Genomic DNA, 23768 nt, shown 5'->3' with positions numbered 1-23768 from the left:
TTAGTCGCCCCATTATATTACAGGCTCCATTGAGGAGAGGACCAGCTAGACTTGCACACCACAGTAAACCTGTGGATAGGGAGCATTTCAATCGCTACGCCAAGGGTGAAGTGTGGCCGCGGGTAAACGAGTGATATGTTGTGATGACTGTATAACTACATGTACGCACCTTTTGCAGCTGCCAACTTAGGCTTATTTCCAAACGAAACGATGGGAATCTCTCGTAGTTTATTAAGCTCGGATTTCTTTTTTTTCTTTTTTTTGTAGCATTTTGTAGTTTAGTGAGTTGCGGGATGCTCGAGGTGCTCTCTACTTTTAAGTCTTACATGTATTTGTTGCATCCTCGCTCTACTTTACTACTACATGTATTGTTACTACATGTACTGAAGGCAGGATGGCAGCGAGGGCGCTAAATAATAACCTGCCATGCTGAATTAACAGTTGCTTTCCCCTCCCCGTTGTGGCGCATGCATGGATGTAGAGTAGTAGATTGAAAACTTTGAAAGACGACCGATTGGGACAAGCGGGATGTGTAGGTAGCGGGACTACCACCACCATCATCATCATCACCACCACCATCACAATTGCATCGCTTCATCTCTATATTTATTCACATTTTCATCAGTTCGTTGAAAAGGATTGAGAGGTGAATACAAAAAGCAGTAGCAGCGCCTCCCACCCCACCTCTCCTCTCCTCTCCTGACGCCTCACTCACCTCACCGACCCCGCTTGTAGCTCGACCCCACACACCGAGTGACAGGCCATGACCTCACCGCACACGTGCACGCGTAAAGTAGTGAGACAGCGCCTGACCCTTCGCGTCGCCCCACGCGCCAACGTCACGTCTCCCCTCCTCCCCACCGCCCTCCTCCTCCTCCGCGTCTGCCAAAACACCCGCGCGCACCCCATGCAACACCGTTCTCTTACCACAGCCGCAAAGCAATATTTCGCAACCACAACTACAACCTCAACCGCACGCAAGATGCCACCCAAGAAGATCCTCTGCATCGCCGAGAAGCCATCGATTGCAAAGGCTGTGTCGCAGCACATGAGTGGTGGCCAGACGAATGTAATATATACTTGAATCTCTTCCTCTGTACATGTTGCTGTTGGTTGGGGGTATAGATGATTGATGTGTGAAGTTTTTTTTTTTTTTGGCTCGCTGGGTTATGTAGGTAAGGACCACCAAGAACAAGTACATCAAGAACTACGACTTTACGTACCACTTCGCGCAGCCATGGGGCGAGTGCGTGGTCACCATGACCTCGGTGCTGGGCCACACGGTCGAGTGGGATTTCGACGACGCGCATCGCAAGTGGAACTCGTGCGCGCCGGGGGCGCTGTTTGAAGCCCGCACGGTACAGGTCATTGGCGTATGTAGTCCACCCACCCGCCCGCCGCCGCCGCAGTAGCAGTCCACCGCCACCACCACTAACCCCCAGCCCGCCCACTCTCACAGGAAAAAACTAAAGACGTGGCTACCAACATCACTCACGAAGCCCGCAACGCATCAATGCTCTTCATCTGGACCGACTGCGACCGCGAAGGCGAATACATCGGCACCGAAGTGCGCGACATTGCGCTCAAGGCTAACCCACGGATCATGGTCAAGCGTGCGCGCTTCTCAAACATCGAGCGCGCGCACATCCTGCATGCGGCACAGAACCCCATAGACCTGGATGAAAGACAGGCGGCAGCAGTGTCGGCGAGGATAGAGCTGGATTTGAGGATTGGCGCGGCGTTCACGAGGTGGCAGACGACGGCGTTGAAGGCCATTCTGGGGAGTGATCAGATTGTGAGCTATGGTGGGTTTTTCTTCTTTTTGGTTTTGGTTTGGGGCGGTGTGTGGGGTTTGGGTTTTGTGTGCTGACGGCGAGGTGTGTGTGTTGTGGATAGGGTCTTGTCAGTTCCCGACGCTGGGGTTCGTGGTGGACCGGTATCACAAGATCAAGAACTTTGTTGCGGAGCCTTTCTGGTATATCAAGGTTATGCAGAAGAGGGACGATATCCATGTCACGTTCAACTGGAACCGGAGCCGGCTGTTTGACAGGATGAGCACGGTCATCCTGTTTGAGCGGTGTCTGCTGGAAAAGTACGCCACCGTCATAAGCACGGTCTCGAAGCCTGCTCGGAAATTGTATCTATCTGCCTCTTTTGTTTTTTTATCCCGGGGTTTGGCTGATGGTTGCGTAGGAAGCCGCTGCCATTGACGACGGTGGAGCTGCAGAAGCAGGGGAGTAGACTGTTGGGCCTTTCGTCGCAGCTTGTGATGACGGTGTGTTGAGCGTTGTCGAGTCAAATCAAGGGATTGCTAATGTGTGCTATAGATAGCGGAGAAGCTTTATATATCGGGGTTCATCAGTTATCCCAGAACGGAGACGGACCAGTTTGATAAAGCAATTGACCTGCGTGCGCTTGTGGATAAACAGATACAGAGTGAGAGCTGGGGGCAGTTTGCTCAAGGGTATAGCATCTTCTATAATCCTTATATTAACTTCCGGATGTCAATGATTGATATGATACATTATATAGACTTATGGACGGCGGCTTCTCTCAGCCTTGCATGGGCAAAAATAACGACAAAGCCCACCCCCCCATCCACCCCGTCGCCTTTGTCGCCCCCTCCGCCCTTGCTACCGCCGATGAACGCAAAGTCTACGAACTCATCACCCGCCGCTTCCTCGCCTGCTGCTCCGAAGACGCAATCGGCGAGACCACAACGGTCAACATCAAATACGGCGACGAACACTTCCACACCTCGGGCCTTATCGTGCGCAAGCGCAACTACCTTGATGTCTACATATACGAGAAATGGGTCTCTTCGCAGATCCTCCCTAAGTTCAGGGACGGAGAGAGGTTCATCCCGACAGAGGCGAATATCACGGAGGGGAAGACGAGCCCCCCCGCGTATCTGACGGAGCCGGAGCTGATTGCGCTGATGGATGCGAACGGCATTGGCACGGATGCGACTATGGCTGATCATATTGCGAGGATCACGGAGAGGATGTATGTTTTCGCGCAGCCCAAGACCCGTGGTGCTGGCGGCGGCGGCGGTGACGCAGAAGAGGAAATGGACAATGAACCTGCCGCCGCCGGAAGAGGCCGGGGCCGCGGCCACGGTCGAGGAGGAGCGGCGCGAGGGGGTGGTAGGGGCGGCGCGGCGGCGGGTGGCGGAAGAGGCGGGATGCTGGAGTTCATACCCAGCAATCTCGGGATCGCGCTGGTCGAGGGCTACGACAAGATCGGGTTCGACAACAGCCTCAGTAAGCCGTTCCTGCGCAAGGAGATGGAGGAGAAGATGAAGCGCATCTGTGAGGGCACTATGACAAGAGGGGATGTGGTGCATAGCAGTCTCGAGCAGTATCGGGATATGTTTATCAAGGCGAGTAGGCAGGTTGGCATTTTGCAGGAGGTGAGTTTTGGAATTCCTTTTGGTTGTGATTGTGGTGACGATGAATGAGTGCTGATGGAGGGTGTGTGCGATGATAGAGTGCGAGGAAATATTTGGGGCCCTAGTGGGTGGGTGCGGGATACCGGTTTGTTGGCTTTAAAGTTTAGAGATGTGCTGTGGGGGGGAGGGAGATAAATCAGTTATTTATATCGTAGACTGTTGGATGGTGCGACTAGAGTGTAGAATTAGAATACCTACATAGTTGATTTATTGCGCCACACCACTCTGTATTTTTGACGGGCTTGAATGCTTGTAAAATAGTAGAGCTTCGATATGACAGCAGGCTTGTGTCTCTCGTCCTCCCCCGGCCATCGAGTGCATCAAGTCTTGAAATCCAACTTCATCTTGACACACACCACCAAGGTTAAATATCACTTTTCACGCAGTACCAACAAGGGCGAGCGGTCTAACGGTTTAGACCCCGGCGTCGGGTGAGACACTGTGTGTTTGCTCAGGACCGCGAGGTCCTGGGTTCGAACCTTAAAGGAGTGGGGGTAGTGACGGGCCGCCGTCGCAGTACCTTTTGTTCTTTTTTTTTTTTTTTTTACTCCGTGGTAAGCTCAGAGAGAAATAATACCCGGGGGGCTGTTTTTTTTTTTTTTTTGAAGGATTAAAATTAAGCCATTCGGTACATGCGGTAGTAGTGGTGCGCAGCAATACATGCAGAAGCAATCATTTCCCGTCTTGTACATGTGCGAGTGATCACCCATGAATGGTCATATCCCATCTTCCCCGATAGACACATAAAGTATCTTGATTGTGTCATTACCCATTATTATTCAAGAAAAAAGCGATAACAAAAAAGCAAAAACAATAATATCATCTATATATACAATTACCCCCCCTTCCCCCTTATCCCCCCGGGCCTCCCCACCCGCAGCTAAAAGATATCCTCATCACTATCCGCCCACCTGCCCGCGCCCTTCCCACTGACAAATGGCGGACTGCTAAAGCTGTCCCCGCCCTGGCTCGCACTCAGATCGCCCGCCCCCGCCGTCATCAGTATATCCTTGACGATCCTGCGACTCGCCTCGCGCGCCGGCGTGGCCAGGAGCTTGCTCGCGGGGAACGAGAACTGGATCGTCTGCGGGGGCTGTAGCCGAGGATTTCGTCGTCGCTGTCTTGGTCCTCGTCGGAGTCTGCGGCGCCGGCGGGTTGTTGTTCCAGGGGTCCGGGGCCTTGTTTTTGCCTTTTGCCTTGGCGGTGGTGGGGGTTTTGGGGCCGAGGTTGAGGTGCGCGGCGCGCGGGGGGGAGGGGGAGAAGAGGTGTTTGGTGTGTAGTTGGGGCTTCTCGGGGGAGCGGTCGTCGTCGTCCGAGTCCGGGTCGAGGTGGGCGGTGGTGAAGAGGCGGCGGGTGCTGTGGGGTGTTGCGCCGGTGGTGGTGCGGTATTTTGTGGCGGGGGCTTTTCCGAGCGGGGTGGCCTGGACGCGCCAATTCTTGTCGAGCACACGGTGCAGGAGGGCGTCGCCGCCGCCGCCGGGGGTCTTGCGCGCTGTGTGTAGTGTGGGTGGGAGGAAGGGGGAGGAGGTGCTGGGCGTGGGCGTGCTGGGGTCGTCCGTGGGTGCGGGGCGGCGGCTACGGTTTGTGGGTGGTGTGGAGGGGAGGAGGAGGGAGTCGGTGAGACTGGTGTCGGAGTCGGAGTCGGCGGCGGCGGCGTCGTTTCTGCCGCCGCTGCGGCTGGGGAAGGGGTCGGGGGTGAGCTCCTTCTTGAATGCTTCGAAGGGAGACTCGATGTTGGCCCATTGTCCCGCGCGCTGCTGCTGTGGCTTCGGCTTGGGCGTGGAGTGGTGCGTGATTGCCCCCGTGAGGTTCAGAGAGTCGAGCATCGAGTCGTCAAGCAGGTAATCGTCGTCATCGTCACTGTCTGCGTCGCCCTGCGGATGGCGCTCCGTCGTCGCGGTCGTCTGCAGTGTCTCGTCCCCGTCGTCGTCAGCAGCAGCGCCGCGGGTGTGCTCGTAGTTGGCCGGCGACGAGTTCGGGAATGCGGATGAGTCGTGCGTGACGTAGGTTGTGCCCTCGGCGGCGACGGTCGTGGGCTCGCCGTAATTGGGTTCTTCCTCTTCTTGGTAGTTTGAGAGCGCGACGTTGGCGGAGGCTTCGAAGAATTGCTTCCAGAACTGTGGGTGTATTATAGGGAGTGTCAACGATTGGCTTTTTCTAAGCGGGCGGGGGAGAGGGAGGGGACCTTTGAGCCTTCCCAGACGGCGGTGGATTCTTTGGCGTAGCGCTCGACGATGGGGATGATGGAGTTTGTGACGATGCGGTGGGTTTTGCTGAAGTTGTGGTCGATCTCTGCGGGGGCACGGGGGATGTTAGGAGCGAGGAAGGGAAGGAAGGGAAGGGGGAACGGGGGTGTCGGGGGTGTAAACTTGCCTTGGAGGGTGAGTGTTATGCTCTGCTCGAGCTTCTCGAGCTCTGCGGTGAGCGTTAGAGGCGGTCTCTGGGCCATCTTCTGGGGGAATTGAGGTGTTTGGAGGGGGAGGGGAGATGGTGGGGGATGTTCTGTCTGTGGAGTGTGGAGTGTTCTGTGTTCTCTGCTGGTGGGGTGTGTTGTCAAGCCCTGTCACGCCTGTGCTCTGTGTGCTGCACTCAACCACAACCACTTCACTCCTCCTCCTCCTACAGCCCACATCCACAACAACCACAATGGCCGACCGCCTCTCACAGCTCCAAGATGCAATCGATCAGGTAGATACCCTCTCCCTCTCCCTACTCCCTCTCTCTCCCCGCTCTCCACAGCTCTAACACACCCCCCCAGATGGCCACCCAGCTCTTCAGCGCCCTCCGCTACGTCGGCACCCACCACGACGCGGTCCCCGTCGGCGGCGAAGCCAAAGTCACAGACGAGAACGGTTACCCCCCCTCTCTCCCTTCCCCTCCCTCCCTTCCCCTCCCCCTCCCCCTTCAGAGCTAACACACACCCACAGCCGTAATCGACGACAAAGCCACATTCGACGGTACCACCCCCTAGTCCCCCACCTCCCCCCGGTCTCCCTCCTGTCGCGCAAAGCTAACAACCCTAGCCGCGAAAATCGAGCTCGCCCGTGACCTCATCTTCAAGTCCAAGCAGATCGAGTTCCTGATCACCTCGCTTCCAGGCATCGGCGTGTCGGAGGACGAGCAGCAGGAGCGCCTGCGGAACCTCGAGAATGAGTACAAGGAGGCGGAGGCGCAGCGGCTGGAGGCCGTGAGGGCGAGGGAGGAGGCGGCGGAGAAGTTGGATATGGTCATTCGGAGCTTGAGGAGGTCGTAGGCCCCGGGGGGGGGGGGGAGTTGTTTGGTTTAGAGAATCGTTAGGCTTTGGGTTATGATTTTTTCCCTTTCTTTTGTTTTTTGCGCTGGTTTTTTGGTGTTTTTCTCTCTCTCTTTGTTGTTCTGGGGCTTGTGAGCTCCGGTAGGGTATTTAACCACTGTATTTGTTGGTGTTAATAGGATGAAAACGACTAGGTTCCTCCCCGAGACCCGGGGTTTACAGGTGCATGCTTTGGAAGCTTAAGCTTGTGCGCCAAACTATCTCCTACGGACAAATATCCAGGGTAAGAAATTATAGATATCCCGCATAGAAGCTCTCGTAGAGTCCAGTTCGAGAACCGCATTGCCAGAGATATAGTTACATATACACATGGACCGGACTGGTTTCCGAGTACCTCATTGACAGTCTGACCGCTCGTACTTGTAACCGGCCGGGAACTCGATATAGCTGTATAATAGATCCATCCTACAACATGCGCATGGTTCCCTTCTATCTATATACCAGGCCTTGAGAAGCGTCCTAGCCGGTAGAAAGCAGTTCAAGAAAGCCTTTATTTGGGGGGAACCTAAGGTATGAGCGTAGTTATAGCCTCTAGGTTGTCACCGTAGTCTTTTAAGCCAGACCACAACACCCGTTACCCTTTGCGAGTACAGTCGTTCACTGTCTCTTGACGGATACTGCCAATTGACGAACAGGGGATTTTGGGCCAATAGAAATTAAAATGACTGGAGATCTCGCAGCTTGGCCATACTTGGAATCCCTGTTCGTCAATTGGCAGTATTCGTCAAGAGACAGTGAACGACTCATGTATTATACATTGTAAGATGAAAATATTGCATCATGAAAAATGATTCGATTACAAAGAAGAGCCGGGTAACTAAATAAATGATATGCTGTCTCAATGTTTCATGTGCACGTGAGGTCATAGTGCAGAGCTAACAGAACATACACGTCCATTTGCAAGAGCTCTTTTTTTTTTTTCCCCAAAGATTGTTTTTTTTAATTCGATCCGTACGGCCCCCCCACCCCACAGCTTCACGCGGCGACAAGCTTTGGACAGCAAAGCGGGATTTTTGCTTTTTTTTACGACAACCAATTCCTTGGGAAAAAAGTAGCTCATGAGGGATGATATGATGAAATCGGCGCATGGCGAGGCTTCAGTTTGTTAACTACGATCTTTACTAATGAGACAAGATTACGGCTACAACTTCCGCGATTTTGCAAAATGGTAGCCAGTCAGTAGCTAGCAGCTTGATCAAGTGAGGGTCTTAATCTCAATTGTTCTCTACTAGAAGCTTCCAAGGAAGGAAAGAGAAGAAAAAAACATCTGCTGACGGATTTGTCCCCCAGGCTCAATGCCTACTGGACAGCGAGCCCTGTTTGTTCGCCAATTGATTGTTGGATACGATTCAATCGGTGCCTTAATATATGCAACGGCTTTTATGTAGGTCACTCTACCTGTCACCCAGTTTCAGGTATTGGACCACGACGCCTTTGGTGCCAGGAATCGATCTGCGATTGCGAAAAGCTCCTATGGGTTGAAATGTTATCTACCGCTGCGCATGTTCATGTAGAACTCTCCGCTTTGGGACTGGTACAGAATATAGGTACTTTTTGAGATACTTCAGTTAGTATCGCAAAAATGATTGATTGACCCACATTTGCCAACACGAAGATAAGGGCAGCGGAGAGAAAAAAATCTGTTTCAAGCAATATTATTTTTTGAACATTGCAAAGTTCTTTGGATATCGCAAAAGGACCACCCGTACTGTTTCCCCACAGTAACTCTTATGAAACAAAATACGCCAGAATATAAAGAAGAAATAGTGTAGCCAGGACACCCGGGGGGGAATAAAATAATAAACAAAGAAAAGAAAACAAGCCAGCCAGCCGCGAGTTAAGGTAGGACCAAAAAAAAAGATAGATACAAAAAAAGTCAAATAAGCCTGCCCAACGAGTTTACCATCAAAAAGATCCTGTAAGAGTACACTCCGAATATGCTCCTGCCCAAAAACACAAAAAAACTGCAGATGATGACTGATAAAGGGAAATATGGAAGAATAAATCCAGAAATCATGCATTGACCTCTTTTTCTTCTTCTTCCCCAGAACTGATGGCCTCTCGATAGCGTTGTCCCAGAGCCATTTTGCCGTTCCAGCTGAAAGGATCAACTCGGACGTATTTCTCGGTGTCCTTTACTAGCCGTTTGATGTCTTTGATTTCGTCACCAATCCCACCAATCAGTTTCTCTACAACCCCATCCATCAAGGCTGTCAGTCTGTTTTCGAATGCATCTTGACTATCGAGATCAGAACCCGTTAGCTCGAGAACGATCGGATGTCCAAAGAAAGACTCCAACTAACCTATCCGTATCATCAACTCTAGCCCTGATGTTCTTTCCATCTTCCACAATAACCTCGGATTGTTGCAATAGCGTGCTGATGCCGTCATCAATTCTTCCGACTATGTGTTGAACCAAGAGTCAGCTTTTTGGGCTAGTTTACGGTTGGTGGTTTGATTAATAGGCCTACCTCGCTGCTCCAGCAGGCTCATTCGGTCGAGAATCTGCTCTTGTCTCTCGGCCAAATCCTTCATAGTGCTTTGCATTTTTGTCATTGCAGTCAGGATATGTCGCATAACCTTCGTATCTGCGCTGCACCGGTCTGGACTTGGTGGTGTTGGTGGAGGGTTTCCATGGGGATGGTGCATTATTGGACTTGGCGGTAGATGTGAGTGTGCGAGCATAGGGCTTGGGCCACTTGGTGGTGTTTGTTGCCCCATCGGAGCCATATGTGCATATGCGATATTTGATGGGTAGTAGGGCTGGTAAGCTGTTGCCCCCGTTTGGATTCCAGGAAGCTCTATTTGGTGCATCTGAATTGCTTGGATCGGTTGTGGCTGCGAAACTACGTGATTACGGGGGTCCGGGCCATAGATGTAATCCGTAGGGTAAGAAACAAAAGAGTACCCAGCAGTGCTAGGTGGTGTTGTTGGGTGGGACATTGTTACTGGAATATATCGTTTCGCCAGCGTGATTATTTGGTGCCTCTGGTGAGAGCAACCCCTGCAAAATGTTAGTAAATGGACGACCTGATATACAGTTCAGAGAACCTAGGTACTGACCAATGATATATATATATAAGATTCTTTACAGTCGAGACTTTGGTAAGGCTTTCGAGTAGCTGTAGAAGTCTTAGGAGCCGCCGGCGGTAACTTGTTTGTTTTTTTTTCCTTCGAAAAATGCTGGGTTGTTGACTTGAGTCGAAAGCTTTTTTGGTCAGCGTTTCAGGAGCCGAGCGATAATTTATTTCTGAGCTGATGAACTGGGTTGAGATTCGTGTTGTTCGAGGCAGAATTCAACTTCAGACGAGAGTCGCAGGGCATTTCTTATATCTAACATTTTGTTTGGCAGCAGAGTTAAGTACTGACGGGCGGAGAGGGCACCAATACCGCACTAGTGCCTAGTGCGTTCATGCAGCCTATGCAGCTCACTACAGAACGACCACGAGTTGAGGAGGGATTGGTTCGGCCATGTTTCTCTGGTTACTGCAAGTCAGGAAGGACGGTGTGGAGTGCAGCCAGCAAATGAGAAATATGACATGGCAAAACGAACGACTGGTGGTGGTTATTATGGTGATAGCGTCGAATTGCAAGGCACTGGTTTTGGCCATGCACTGCCAGCCGAGCTACAGCAACCTGCACTGCACTATTCCACTCCTACATATGATATGTATGTAGGTTAGTGGTGGGAGACGCACGGCTCAACACTGAAGATAGAGTATGTACCCTCAACGTGCGAATACTCAGCAGGTCACGTTCTGGAAAGGGAAGGAAAACAAAACTGACAATCCGTCCTTATTGAAATTCTCTACAACTCAGGATCAGCGGGCCAGTTCTTATCAAAGGCATCGTGAGGCTCTTGAAGCTCGGGCCGCCCCCACCCACGGCTGTTGTGGACTTTCCCCGATGCGCATGTCAAGATACAACCTCTGCCACTAAATTCGCCGAACGTTGTGGTGCCGCTGCTCCGCACGACTGGACTGGATAGGTAGGCGAACGAGAAGCTGAACGTGGATGAGCTCCTGCGACATCTCGGCTCTGCTATGTCCATGCGCCGTGTATCGGTAGTCTACAATCTGGACAGCCCCACGGTGCGACTTCGTGAGATGATCTTGAAGGTGGAACAATTGGCACAACAGTGTCCATGGTATATCACAAATCCACGGGAGATACGACCCGTTTAGGACAGTCAAGGTATATAGTGGGTGTACTAGTAGTGATCAAAGTGATTCGAAACCACCTTTAAAGTATTATTATCTTGTTACTCAACCCGTTAGAAGCCTCTGGAGCTCGAGAATAGTTTGAGGTAGGGGATAATAATACTTCACGAGAGGCGGTTTCGAATGAGCGAACCAGTATGTAGCCTGGCCCGTTTTGTCCCCGGCGCTTCGAATATGAATAGTAATTGGTCATTACGAAAATGCCCAGAATTTATCCCCAACCTATCAGAATCGCAAAAGCAATTACTCTCCCCGCAATAATACCATGCCACCGCACTCGTTCCACAGAATATTCAAAACACCAAGACTCCGAGAACCCCACTATGCTAATAGTACTCGGCCTGCCTTAACAAGCCCTGTCGTGCACCCCATGGCAGACTCATCCGTTAAACAAGGTCCTCACCGCTGAGGATCACAAGCTCAACGAAATATTAATTCACGACAGTCAATTTGCAAACCCACGGAATCTACGGAAAATTAAGTGTTTTCGAACACTTGACACCAAAAATATCGATCGACAAAAAAACCCACATTGATACGACCAATATCCGAATACAGTGGAAAATCCTTGTGGGGTCCCGCAACATACACTTTCTGCCCTACCCCACCAAAAATTTCTTCCCCCCCATATTCTCAAACCTTTGTGTATTATCCTGGTAACCACGATACCTGTGCACTACCTGTGCACTACCGGACCCTTGAGCGTAAGTGAAGCACCGTTCCTGTTTCCAATTACTGAGTAGCTGATTGGCTGTGCGGCTTGTATCTATTTAGATATTCGTTTTCTGTCCATACGAGCTGACAGTATCGAAATGCCCCAGGCCCAAGTCATCGCTCTCATCGTTATCCTGTTAATCGTGTTCGGGTGTCTAGCTGGCTATGCCATCTACAAACTGCGGTTCTTATTGAGGTCGTCAGCAGCAATGTCAGAAGATTCAGACTGATAATGTGAAAATTGAAAAGAAAATCCCGTGTTATTGAATTTGCTTTCCTATTTTTTTAATATTTTATTTTTCTTTGGAGTGTTCACTGCCCATACGTGGCAAAAGTCATGATATTCTTTGGGTATTCCTTTTCCTTTCTTCCTTTTCTGCCTTCATGGATGAGGCACTGGTGATCTGTAGTAAGAAGTCTCTCTGCCTTTGTGCACATGATAACCCAGGCTGCCGCTTGAACCGCGTTGGCCAGAATACCGGTATGGAGTCGCCTCGCTAGTAAGGCAGTTATCAGCAGATGGAGTGTAGGATTCTCTGGGCAAAAAAAATACTTGATTAGGACAAATGATCACTGCATCCACATCCTCGTCTTGAGTGGGTAATCCAGCGCATAATGCGCGGTATGTTTAAATATGATTTTAGATTCCCCCAAATGGAGAAACCAATCTACAAAGGTGTCAATAATTCCATTCGTATTGCGAATAGTCAAACTGACTGTTCACAAAACATTAAAAGGATCTACTATATTATCTGCTTCGGGATGATTACCCGCGAACAGTAAGCAAATAGTTACGAGCGGCTCTTTTTGTTTCAAAGACTTGTCGGATAGACACAGCTACCGTACCACTCCCTGCAGTTACCTATATGTAATCTCATTGCGCTCTGGAAACCTGGTCAGTGGCATCGGCCAACGCACCACCACCAACGATGAACGCCCTTACAGGCTTGCCCACCGAGACGCTTCGATGAGAGATTGTTTTCTCGCCCACAGGACAAAAACACACACACACACACACACACATAAACCCACGTCCAGTCAGAGAGTTTCGGGAAACACATGCTGCACTTTCCGGTGCACGGTTGCCCGTTTGACGAAACATGTAAGCCTGAGATGAGGTGTGGTCTAACTGCCAGGCGGATATTGGCGGGAGAAGGAAGACGAAGAAGACGTGCGCCTTTTTACCACCTATCTAGGCTATCTAGGCTATCCTCGAGCGTAAAGTGCCCTCATCGCCTTTCTCTGGAGTGTGTAAATGCCTCGAGTATACCTACTCACGGGTAGAAGCCTCGTTGAGCACTCATCAGTCAATGGGCGAGAAACGAGGCTTTACTGAGGCGAGATCCATGGGAGAGGTACCGAATACCTTTGCTCTACCGATCCCGACAGCAGCGGCAGCCTCGTACGATAACTTTAGGTAATTAGCTAAAAGGTCGCGATGGAAATCCAAAGGTAGAGGTACAATCACATTGCCCCCCAAAAGTAAACTGCATAGGGCGTCATCCAACCAGTAGAGTAGTGGGTACATACTCGTACTCAAACTCTGCATACATTGGGCATAGGCAGCCTGCATAATGTGGTGGATAGAGTAAAGGTCCTATTACGTCTGCGGTTGCATCATTTCCCCTCTCCCTTGGTTTTTTTTTCTTTTTTTCCCTTGGACCGTATTTTTAGTCAAAAGGCCATCGTGCACGTTCCTGGTGCTGGGTTCAGGGTGTAACGGCGGTGCGATAAGATGCAATTGGACCCTTTCGATCTAACACTCCCCCGCTGCCTTCTTACTCGTACTTCCAAGGTTGCCTATCTCGGAGATATGTTGGGGTTGTAGATAGAGTAGACCCCCGGTTCATCCGATCTCGCGCTTACGGGGAGGGGCCCTCTACCGCGGTCAGAAAGTTCATAGTATTCACGGCTTACCTGCCTGTCTGGAGTAAGCGTTCTGGGACATACATGCTCTGCTCTGGATATGTAGGTACTCTACGGTCTCTAAAGTACCTGCTCTACCTTATTCGCCGTGGTTTTCGATCCGAGAGTTGAAAAAGAAAAGTCACATCGCAACTGGTTGTCACGAGCAAGCACATACGTAACGTAGGTAGAGTCGAGTATGTAATTCACCTACTCTACATGCTCTACTCTACATTTAGCATTTAGGGTACTCCATAGCACTCGTACGATGAACGGGAGACCACTCCACGAGTCTACTCTACCCGTCTGTAAGTACATACATCTCTACTCTACTCGTATTTCTCTGACGTTTGTGGACGCGACTGATATTGCATGCCATACAAAAATACGCCAAGCTCATGATTTTGGGTGTATGCAATAATGGCCCAGTTCAAAAACGTCAGCGAAATACTAGTACCTGCTCTACATACACATACAACCGATCGATGAGCTCCGTTTTCATCCGGTTGTTCGTCTTTGTCTAGCATTGCTTTTTTCAGCTCCACGGGTCTCGGGAAGGGTCTAAAGAATCTGCGGCGGCGGCCCCAGTGCGATTGAAATTTAATAGGTAGGTTCGTCATTTCCAGTTCAGCTAGGAAAATCAAAACTAGCACTCTAGTGAGATAGAAAAAGCTTGGCCTTAGTGAAAAGCTTCCAGGGTTTCGTTGCCAAGACTGTTTAGCGAGACAGACTGCCTGCCTAGCTGGGGATCAAATCCAAGCATTACTAAATTGGGTTGGCTGGGGAAATGATTTTTGGGTGCCTTTTTCGGCAGAGTTGGTGTCTAGACGTCGAGCTGCCATGTACAAGGGCTGTCGAAAGACGGGATGGTCAGAAACATGTCCGGGCGATCATTGTAATCCTCCCAGCATATGGAAATCTCGAAAGACAACGACGGGGGACAAAAGTGCAATCTCATCGCGCAAAAACTACATCACAAGATTCTTTCCCATCCGTCTATTCTTGGAGATCTACGTGATTCCGTGCTCTAGCTCAATCAAGACATGTAATATGATGTATGTAGGGTATAGGTACATCCCACCAGGTACCCCCCACCACCTCAGCTCCCCCAAAGTGCACCCGAACCCGAAATTGCGGAATCCGGAAGCACGACTCACAATCCCCGGCGGCAGGCCAATGATTCACATGTTCTGCGCAGCTCACAGGGTGGGTAGGTATGCCTCTTCTTTTGTGAATCAAAACTGCTTACTAGGGCCAGCGCGCGCGCGCGCACCGATTGGAAGATTCACAACCGATCACTCGGTATCTTGTGGACCCCCCCCTGTCCTGTCGGCCAGCCAGCCCTGTGGGCGGTTTGCTATGCAGGGTCCGATCGAGATCGGGAGAGGGGTGGCTGGGGGTCCTAGTTGCGGAATCCCGAGAGGTACATAGGTTGGATTTTTTTTCCTGGGTTATGTATGGTTGGGTCTGGGGAGGAGGAGGGGTGCAATGGGAAACGTTGTGGTGGTGGAGATACTTACTTCTATGTTTCTTTAGGGGTGTAGGTGCAAATACCCATACCTGTAGGTGCTGTAACTTGAACCATGGGTACGTACCCTCCTCCTCTACCCCCCCCCCCCCCTCCTCCTCCTTCTCCGCCGCCACCTCAATGTAGTGGCCGGAAAGAGGCCCCCCAATCCAGACCCAGTTCCAGCACCCAGTTCGATTCAAAACACAAACAGATGGTGGGGAACAAACAAGATAAACAGGAAGGGAAGAAGAAGAAAAAAACATTGCACATCCCCGCATGCGTGGTGCAAGAAAAAAAAAAAAGATCCGGAAATCTCGATCCACGCTCACCATCTACAAAATTCCGAGATCATGGTGGGAAATCTCCGCTCATTGGTACTGGATCCCTCCACCCAATTATAAAAGGGGAAAATTAAAATTGTGGGTTTAATTGGAATTGCCGTATCATACTGCCGCCGCCGGATTTGCTAGCTGGATGTTTGGCTGGATCGGATGTATTTTACCCATATAGAATATTCGATGTAGGTACTGTGGGTGGTGGTGGTCGATGTTGCTAGACTTGTTAGCTAGCTGGTCAATGATAGTATTGCCCACACTACTAGCAATTGTGCTGGCGCAATTAAAGCAAAGAGTCATCATCAGTAATTTAAATTCAATCAGGATAATAATAATAAAATCGCCCCCGCCCCAAAAGAAGAGGCCAAGTCGCACGTTTCCATTTCTGGGCGGATTTTACCCTCGACGTCGTCCTTTGCAGGGTACGTACTGTGAAATACCCGGATAGGTATCGTATCCCATGAACCCCAACCTCAGTGCATGGCCCGTGCTTGCCGCAACCCTAACCCCCGGTAATAATAACAACAATTTATAGAAGAAAAGTACTGTACCTACTCTATCTTATTATTAACATGGGGACGGGGAGGTTATTAAACGTGGTCGTGACTATCGAAGGGTACTGCTTCCGCCAGATCTCGATTCACTCACACTCGCTCACTCCCCCATCCATCCATACCCCAACCGGTGGGGTATGGATGTGGAAGACCGGTTACGTCTCGAAAGTCACGCTTCTGAGGGTGTGATCGAGATCCTCCCCCTCTGTAGGTTCGTACGGGCCTGAGCTCATCGCGGGTACGAGATGGGCGCTCGCTATAGCACATGTCTGGCTCGTGAAATGGGGTGCTTGAGCATGAGAGCTCGAGAGAGGCAATCATAGCTGATATGATGTTCCCCTCGTACTACTATACGCAGGCGCAGTCAGCTACATAGCCGTATGGAATATGCGATGGAGGGTTAGAGCAGGTATTCCAGATTTCTCAGCTGCAGAGCTCCAGAGCAGACCTAGAGTAGAGTAGAGGAGGAGGGGGGTCTCTAAAATCACACCTCATCACGATCTAGTTAGTTTAGTACCTACATACATCTAGCTACATACAGCTTACATGGCTTACTCCACCAAGGCAGCGCAGCTAGATATTTCCAACGGCGCCAGGCGCGATTCGAAGCCGGTGGATCTTGCATTTTTGCAATCGTGGAGATACATCTAGAGAGTGAGTGAGGGTGATGAAGGTGAGTGATAGAGGGATTTAAAAAAAAATTCATGTGAAAGGGGGCAGATACATGTATTTTAGTTATTTAGGGACAGAGAGAGGGGGGGAGGAGAAGAAGGTGCATATCCGGTATTTTCGATTCTGCCTTCGCATCATCATCACGTAGGTTTATGTTGTATGCATGTAGGTACCTGTATCATGTAGGTAGTTGTACTCTACAGTCTTTTACGAATACTGCCACTTGACGAACAGGGATTCCAAGTATGGAAAGAAACAGCCAAGCTACGAGATCTCCGGTCCTTTTAATTTCTATTGGCCCAAAGTCCCCTGTTCGTCAACTGGCAGTATTCGTCAAGAGACGGTAAAAGACTGTAGGTAGGTACACGGTGAAGGTCACGCTTGATGCAATGCAGATTGCTTGATTGATATGTAGAGGAAGAGCCAGCTCTAACCGTGAAGATATACAAGCTATTCTGGCAAATCTGCTCTATGCAAATGCCTACAGTGCTAGGTGTTCTCACTGGGTTTGAATACAGTGTTACTAACTAGAGTACATGTATTGATATATTGCCCCTTATCAGTAGTTCGAAATCTCATGTACTTACACACACGGGCGTTTTGGGGTTTATACATGCCTAGCTAACTTGCTGCTCGTAGGGAATAATATATGGAGACGAGACAAGTATGTAGCCCAGCTACTCCATGAAGACGAGAAGTAAAGTAGTATGAGATTCCAATCCTTCTACTAGGGTGCTACAATACGTAGGTACCGGCTGGCAGAACATACAAGTAGAGAGACATATTAGGTCTGATAATAGTAGGTAGAGAATATTAAATATCAGATATACCGGCCGTAGGTACATGTACTCTCCTAAAAGAACATACTCCACATCAAACACATCGGTACCTACATCCCTCCCTCCCTCCCTCGATCCCCCCAAAAGACAATCTTCCTTACACATGTAGTTACCCCAATACTCCCTCACACATCATGATAATCCTCCCCCTGATGCTCGAAGAGCTCCCCATACACATTAGAGTAGCCCTGCGGTAAGGACGTACCCACTGCCCTACGCAGTTAACACCTCCCATTAACTGCAATTCTCCCGGTACCACAATTGCACTCAATCCCACAGATCGAGCCCGCCCCTGCCCCCAATACCACTACCACTACCACTACCACTACCATCACCAGCTCGAGGGAATTTCAACCCCTTCTTCCCCCCCCCCCTCTGCCCCATCGACTCACACACCGGGTATGCCCTCCTCACCTCCACAGTGCATCACCACATCTCACCCCTCACTTATACATACCCGCACACAGCGGGCGAGGGCCTTCATCTACGCGGTTAAGCACACAATCGGTCCCTCGATCGGTTATATAATGATTTTTTTGCGCCCTCCTCCTCCTCCTCGACCAGCTAGCCAGCCAATGGGGTGCGGGGGATTGGTGGTGCGGTTAAAATTAACTACTGTTTGCCAGGGGCCGGGGGAGGAGGATGTATGCATGCAATGCCATGCATAAGGCGAGAGAGGAAGAGAAGAAGAGAAGAGGGGGAAAAAAAAGGCTGGAAAAAACAAAAAAAGGGACTGGAAAAAAATCAAGACTTGCAATGTGCGCCGGCCGGTAATGTACAGCAGGTTCAAAAACAACCGGATGAGGAGTGGGGACATACAAAAACAGGCACAGGGAGAAAAAAAGAAGAATAAGGAAACAACCAGTTAAACCCAAGAAGCAGCATAATAATGAGGGGGAGAAGAAGAAGAAGAAGGAAGATGTCACTACTTCTTCCTCGTACTCCTCCTCACATCGCCCCCCCTCTTCGCGCCCCTCTTGCCCCCCCTCCCCCTCCCCCCGCCCCTCCCACGCCCACTGCCCTTCCCGCGACTACTCACCGTCGGCGCCGGGCTCTCCGCGGCCGTCGTGCTCTCGCCCCCCTCACTCTCGGCCTCGCCGTCGCTCTCGGCCTCGGCTACGTCGTCGTCGTCCTCGTCCGGCACCTCCGAGAGCTCGTCGTCGGAGGCGTCGTGCGTGCTCGACGACTCGGACTCCTCTTCGGCAGACTCCTCGGCGGGCTTGGGCGTGGCGGGGGGCTTGCGCCGTGGAGATGCCATCTTCTTGAGGCCGCGGCCGCGGCCCTTTCCAAAGCCAAGCTTGCGCCCGCGGGTCGATACGATCTTGGTCTTGCGCGGGACGGGGGAGGCGGATTTGAGGGATAGCTCTGCGGGGGGTGTTAGACTGTACTGTACTGTACTGTAGTAGACCGTGCAATTGGAAGAGATAGTAAAAGGCAAAAGGTAAGGTCATGGCCATACCGTCCTCGGTATCGTCCGCTATGATGCTGCTCGTGCGCGCGGTCCTGGAGCCGTCAGCGCTCACGCTGCGCATCACGCGCCCCTTCTTCCCGCGCGGCGCCGGCGTGAACGTAAAGGTTGACAGTCGCACGGGGGAGTCGGCGCTGTTGGGGTCGAGGCGGCGCGCGTGCATGAGGGTACCAAAGTCTTCGTCCGGGAGTGTAAATTCTACCCCGGGGTCGGGGGAGCCGTCTTCTTCAAGGTCTTCCTATAGGTAGGCTAGTGTTAGTCCAGTAGTAGTAGTAGTGGTAGTAGTAGTAGTAGTAGTAGCAGCAGCAGCAGTGCAAGTAGAGTAGAAAGAAGGGAGGGAGGAAGGGCGGGGGATTGAGTACCCGCTCGTCGAGCCCCTCGAGGTTGTAGAGTGACTGTAGCTTGCGCCAGATGCCCTCGACGCCTGTGTGGATATCGGAGACGCCGTGGTTCTTCATGAGCTCGGAGATGCCGATGATGCGGAAGTGCTTGTGCATTCCTGCGGGGGGCAGAACAAGAGGCGAATTAGTTTCGGATGTAGAGCTAGCTATCATGCAATTGCCATGTCAGAAGATGGGAGAGAGAGCTCACCGGCGGGCTTGAGACGGTAGACAGAGATGGCCTTGAAGAGCGTGGTCTCCTGCTCGTCGGTCCAGCCGTCGAAGATGACGGGCTCGGGGGCCGGCGAGTCTGCATCTGCGGCGCGATTGGGGGCCTTTGTCTTTTTCTTTGGTGGCATTATAGCTGTGGTGGGGAGCTGTGGTATTCACACTGTGCAGAGAATGAAGCTGTAGAGGAGCTGTAGAGAGAGAGGTTGGAGAGAAGAGAAGAGAAGAGAAGAGAAGCAAGGGTTGAGGGTTGAGATGTCGCGGACGACGCGACTGCACGAGACAAAGAAAGAAAGGGCGCAAACATCAATCAACCCCCGCCATCCTGCACCAGCCACACCCGCGATACGGGAGAGAGAGAGACATCACGAATGAGCGATATCAAGATAGAGGAGAGACAGAGAGACATCACGAACGAGCGATATCAAGATAGAAGAGAGACAGAAAGAGAGAGAGAGAGAGAACCCACACACACAATGACCGACTACGCACCGATATTCGCAGACTCGGAGCGCTCCCCCGACGCAGACGTCTATCCCTTCGCCATACCGGACCTCTGGCGCTCGTCCTACCTCGCGCCCGACCTCTCGCGGGAGTCCCAGCTGTTCCCAATCGCCCTCCTGCAAGGCAAGTAAGTTTCCATTCTGCCCCTCCCTCCCTCTCGATCTCTTCTCTACTACAGCTACAGCTACAGCTACAGATATCTAACTACATACACACTTTCCCCTCCACAGCTGACACAAAGCACATCGACTCTCCCCCCTCGCCGGCGCCGCAGACCTCGCTCTTCAGCTTCAACCCCGGCTTCTTCTCGCACATCCCACCCGAGCCCTCACAACCACCCTCCGGCGACTCGGCGGCGGCGCCATCATCATCATCGACACAAGAGACCGACCAGCAGCCCGACGATGCCTCCTCCTCGGCCGCCACAAGCGTAGACCTGTGGGCGCAGCCCGACGCGGTCAAGGCGCCGGCAAAGCCGCGGTTCCAGACGTGGGACAGCTTTCTGGTGGAGGGCGCGGCCGAGCCGGAGAATCCGTACTTCTCCGAGGCGGGGCCGAGGGTGTTTGATGCGGCGCTGGGCGAGTATGGGCAGGGGCAGGATGTGGGGGATGTGGTGCGGAGCGATGTGTTTTGCACTGTTGGTTTTTTTCCTCATTGACCATTGGGTGGGTTTTGGGGAGGTGCTGATGGTCGAGTGATATCTAGTGTTTGCTGCATCTGGGGCTGGGACGGTCGTCGGTGCTGTTTGACTGGGACCCCGTGCAGAAGGAGTTTCGGCCTGTGAGGCCGAGCCTGCGCATATCGGGCTGCACGGCGGGCACAGTGGAGAGGTTTGTTTCAGACCCCTCAATGGCTCTTGTGGTGAGAGGCATTGTAGCTGATGGCCGGAATACACAGCATTGTCATATCATTCGCAACCACCGGCAAGAAGATCCACTTCCTCACCTCCTACACCTCCACCATCTACGCTTCGCGCCCAAACCCAACCACCATCGCCCTCGCCGACTGCATCACCTCGATCCTCGAGGCGATCCAAACGCGCCTCAGCATCCCGCCGTCGACCATCACGTCCATCCTGCACCTGCACTCGCTCATGCGCGAGCCCGCGCTCATCATCAACACCTTCCACTCCATCATCACCAAGACGTCCGGGGCCAAGAACGACTCCGTGCTGCTGACGCGGCTGTTTAACGTCGTGCAGCAGGAGCAGCACCGCAGCGGGTGGCTGAAGCCGCTGCTGATGGAGACGCTGGCAAGGGTGGCGAGGCCGTGGCTGGGGTTTCTGGAGGAGTGGATTGGGCTGGATAGGCCCATTGGGGGCGAGGGGATTGGGTTTGAGGGCCTGGTGGAGAGGGGCCTGTTTGTGAGGGTGGAGGAGGAGATGGAGGTGGATGAGCGAGGGCAGGAGGTGAAGAAGAGGAGCTTTGTGAGTGTTTTTTGAAACTCTGGGCGTTGGTCTTGTGGTGCGGAGGTGCTAATGCGGGGGAGTAGTTGTTTGATAAGAAGAAGGTTCCGAGCTTCACGAGTGCTGAGACGGCGGAGACGATCTTTGAGAGTGGAAAGAGCTTGCGGTTTTTGCAGAAGTTTCACCCAAATCATCCATTGAGCAAGCCTGGCGCAGTAGAGGGTGTTCAAGCGCCAAAGCTGGAATGGAAGTTCTCCTGGGAAGACCTCGAGAATCTACAGGCACAGGCAAAGAACTACGAGAGACAGCTGCAGACGGCAATCTCGAAATACTCCTCTGGTGGTTCAGTAGCTCTGCCCACAGGTGTAATCCGCGACGACATCCCCGAGAAGTTCGAGGAATTCCCCACGTTTGGCAAGAGCAAAGAGGAAATCATAAGCATGATATCTCACTCGGTCACCTCCATGAACGCCCGTCTGCCGCCCCTCGAAACATCCCATTCAGACGCCCTCCGGCACCTCGTCCTCTCCATCTCCCGCCGCGGCTCCGGCCAAGAAGACTCCGGCGGCGAAGACCATCTCACGACCTTCGCGCCGCCCATCTCCATCACGCCCATGCTCTCCTTCTCGCACCTCTTCGCCGTGCAAGCAAAACTCATCAACACCGCCTGTCTGCGCATGTTCTTCCGCGAGCACCAGATCCTCTCGCACCTCCGCCTCCTCCGGCGCTTCCAGCTCTTCGGCGACGGCGTCTTCTCCTCGCGCCTCTCCCACGCCCTCTTCTCCGACGAGCTCGACACCACCGAAAAGCAGCCCAACCAGTACCGCAGCGGCGGCACCATGGGCCTCAAGCTGGGCTCACGCGACACCTGGCCGCCGGGCTCCTCCGAGCTGCGCCTCGCGCTCATGGGCGTGCTCACCGACAGCTTCACGTCCTCCACCGCACCCCTTAGCGGCATCTACACATCCGGCAAAGAGCACGAACTCCCGGGCAACCTCAGCTTCGCCGTCCGCGACATGACGCCCGACGACCTCGAAAAGTGCATGGACCCGCACTCCATCTCCGCCCTCGACTTCCTCAAGCTCCACTACACCCCTCCCCCGCCGCTCGAGGCAATCATAACCCCAACGGCCCTCTACCGCTACGACCGCCTCTTCCGCCTCCTCCTCCGCATCCAGCGCATGCTCTTCGTCACAACAAAGCTCTTCCGCGACGCCACCCGCCGCGACACCCGCTGGCCGCGGCACCGCCAGCCCCTCATCGCGCAGCGGTTCAGGGTCGATGCACACCACTTTGTAACCACGCTCGCAGCATACATGTTTGAGTCCGGCGTCGCCGCGCCGTGGGCAAAGTTTGAGGCGAAGCTCAGCGCGCTCGACGCTGCGCTCTCTGCCGCCGCCGCCGACGATGGCAGCGGCAGCGCGGCGGCAGACCTGGTGGCGGAGGGGCTGGAGCGCCTCCGTGGGTACCATGAGAGCGTGTTGGATAGGATTATGTTTGCGACGCTGACGCGGAAGCGGCAGGCGCCTGTGATGAAGCTTGTTGAGGACGTGTTTGTCGCTGTGCTGGCGTTTGCGAGGTATAGCCATGAGCGGGCGGAGGGGAGGGCGGGGGGGATGGGGGAGGAGGAGCTGGCGGAGCTGTATAAGGTGTTTAGGAGGCGGGTGGGGATCTTTCTGAGTGTGTGTCGGGGGCTGTCGGAGAAGCGGGGGTATGGTGATGGGAGGAGGGATGGGGAGGGGAGGAGGGCGGTGGAGGCGGTGTTTGGTGGGGGGGCGGGGAGGGGGGTTGTTGGCGGGGTTGCTGGCGAGGTTGGAGATGTCGGGGTATTGGGTGGATCCGGCGGCGGCGGTGGGAGGGGGGAAGTAGGGAGGGAGTGGTGTAGAGTAGTGAGAGAGACTTTTTTTTATGGGTTGGTGATGGGGTTTTAAGTAAGTTGATGGTAGGTGTATGGTGTTTGGTGTAGTTTTGTGAGCATGTTTGTAGAATACCCCCCGATTATACGACATCGTAGTAATGGCCCCTTAGTAAGTAGTTTTATACCCTGTACTCTATAGCTAGTAGAAAGAGAAAAAAGTACCCCAAAATTGAGTATTTACATTCATCCACGAGCAGACAAAAAAAAACCTTTGCCTCCCTAGATATAAGAGGCGTGCACCTCCTCTCTGGAGATTATAACCACCGATCCACTAATCGCAGAAAGCAGTCCCCAGTACCAGACCCGGGCTCCGTACATGGCACTCACTACCAGTGACCAGTCCAGCCTCTAT

At 52.5% G+C, this 23768-nt stretch overlaps 7 protein-coding genes across 7 annotated transcripts; 4 read left to right on the top strand and 3 right to left on the bottom strand.

Annotated features, from left to right (window-relative positions):
- Positions 1-763: 763 nt before the first annotated feature.
- Positions 764-3516, top strand: LAJ45_00318 (uncharacterized protein; the record flags this gene model as incomplete). Its single annotated transcript, XM_046109919.1, has 8 exons — positions 764-1069; positions 1176-1373; positions 1460-1805; positions 1897-2137; positions 2194-2275; positions 2328-2464; positions 2533-3412; positions 3490-3516. 8 exons carry the CDS (start codon positions 764-766, stop codon positions 3514-3516), a joined length of 2217 nt encoding a protein of 738 aa, XP_045976612.1.
- An 882-nt stretch (positions 3517-4398) lies between these two features.
- LAJ45_00317 (uncharacterized protein) lies at positions 4399-5900 on the bottom strand (the record flags this gene model as incomplete). The annotated part of the gene is made up of 3 exons (XM_046109918.1): positions 4399-5568; positions 5637-5743; positions 5825-5900. The coding sequence occupies 3 exons, from the start codon at positions 5898-5900 to the stop codon at positions 4399-4401; spliced, it is 1353 nt and encodes a 450-aa protein (XP_045976611.1).
- Positions 5901-6097: 197 nt separating this feature from the next.
- Positions 6098-6704, top strand: LAJ45_00316 (uncharacterized protein; the record flags this gene model as incomplete). Its single annotated transcript, XM_046109917.1, has 4 exons — positions 6098-6139; positions 6210-6303; positions 6379-6408; positions 6475-6704. The coding sequence occupies 4 exons, from the start codon at positions 6098-6100 to the stop codon at positions 6702-6704; spliced, it is 396 nt and encodes a 131-aa protein (XP_045976610.1).
- Positions 6705-8777: 2073 nt separating this feature from the next.
- Positions 8778-10178, bottom strand: LAJ45_00315 (uncharacterized protein; the record flags this gene model as incomplete). The annotated part of the gene is made up of 5 exons (XM_046109916.1): positions 8778-9003; positions 9068-9167; positions 9236-9768; positions 9828-9886; positions 10155-10178. 5 exons carry the CDS (start codon positions 10176-10178, stop codon positions 8778-8780), a joined length of 942 nt encoding a protein of 313 aa, XP_045976609.1.
- Positions 10179-10813: 635 nt separating this feature from the next.
- LAJ45_00314 (uncharacterized protein) lies at positions 10814-11928 on the top strand (the record flags this gene model as incomplete). The annotated part of the gene is made up of 3 exons (XM_046109915.1): positions 10814-10911; positions 11543-11688; positions 11759-11928. 3 exons carry the CDS (start codon positions 10814-10816, stop codon positions 11926-11928), a joined length of 414 nt encoding a protein of 137 aa, XP_045976608.1.
- A 6510-nt stretch (positions 11929-18438) lies between these two features.
- On the bottom strand, positions 18439-19720 carry LAJ45_00313 (uncharacterized protein; the record flags this gene model as incomplete). Its single annotated transcript, XM_046109914.1, has 4 exons — positions 18439-18878; positions 18973-19219; positions 19344-19480; positions 19573-19720. The coding sequence occupies 4 exons, from the start codon at positions 19718-19720 to the stop codon at positions 18439-18441; spliced, it is 972 nt and encodes a 323-aa protein (XP_045976607.1).
- A 345-nt stretch (positions 19721-20065) lies between these two features.
- Positions 20066-23429, top strand: LAJ45_00312 (uncharacterized protein; the record flags this gene model as incomplete). Its single annotated transcript, XM_046109913.1, has 5 exons — positions 20066-20216; positions 20324-20730; positions 20799-20923; positions 20991-21519; positions 21585-23429. The coding sequence occupies 5 exons, from the start codon at positions 20066-20068 to the stop codon at positions 23427-23429; spliced, it is 3057 nt and encodes a 1018-aa protein (XP_045976606.1).
- Positions 23430-23768: the final 339 nt, after the last annotated feature.

This window comes from Morchella importuna (assembly GCF_003444635.1).
Source record: "Morchella importuna strain M04M26 chromosome Unknown Morimp01GS001, whole genome shotgun sequence".
Taxonomy (NCBI): Eukaryota; Fungi; Ascomycota; class Pezizomycetes; order Pezizales; family Morchellaceae; genus Morchella; species Morchella importuna.
Note: the sequence above shows the minus strand (reverse complement) of the source record. Positions and strands in the feature narration are given on the sequence as shown.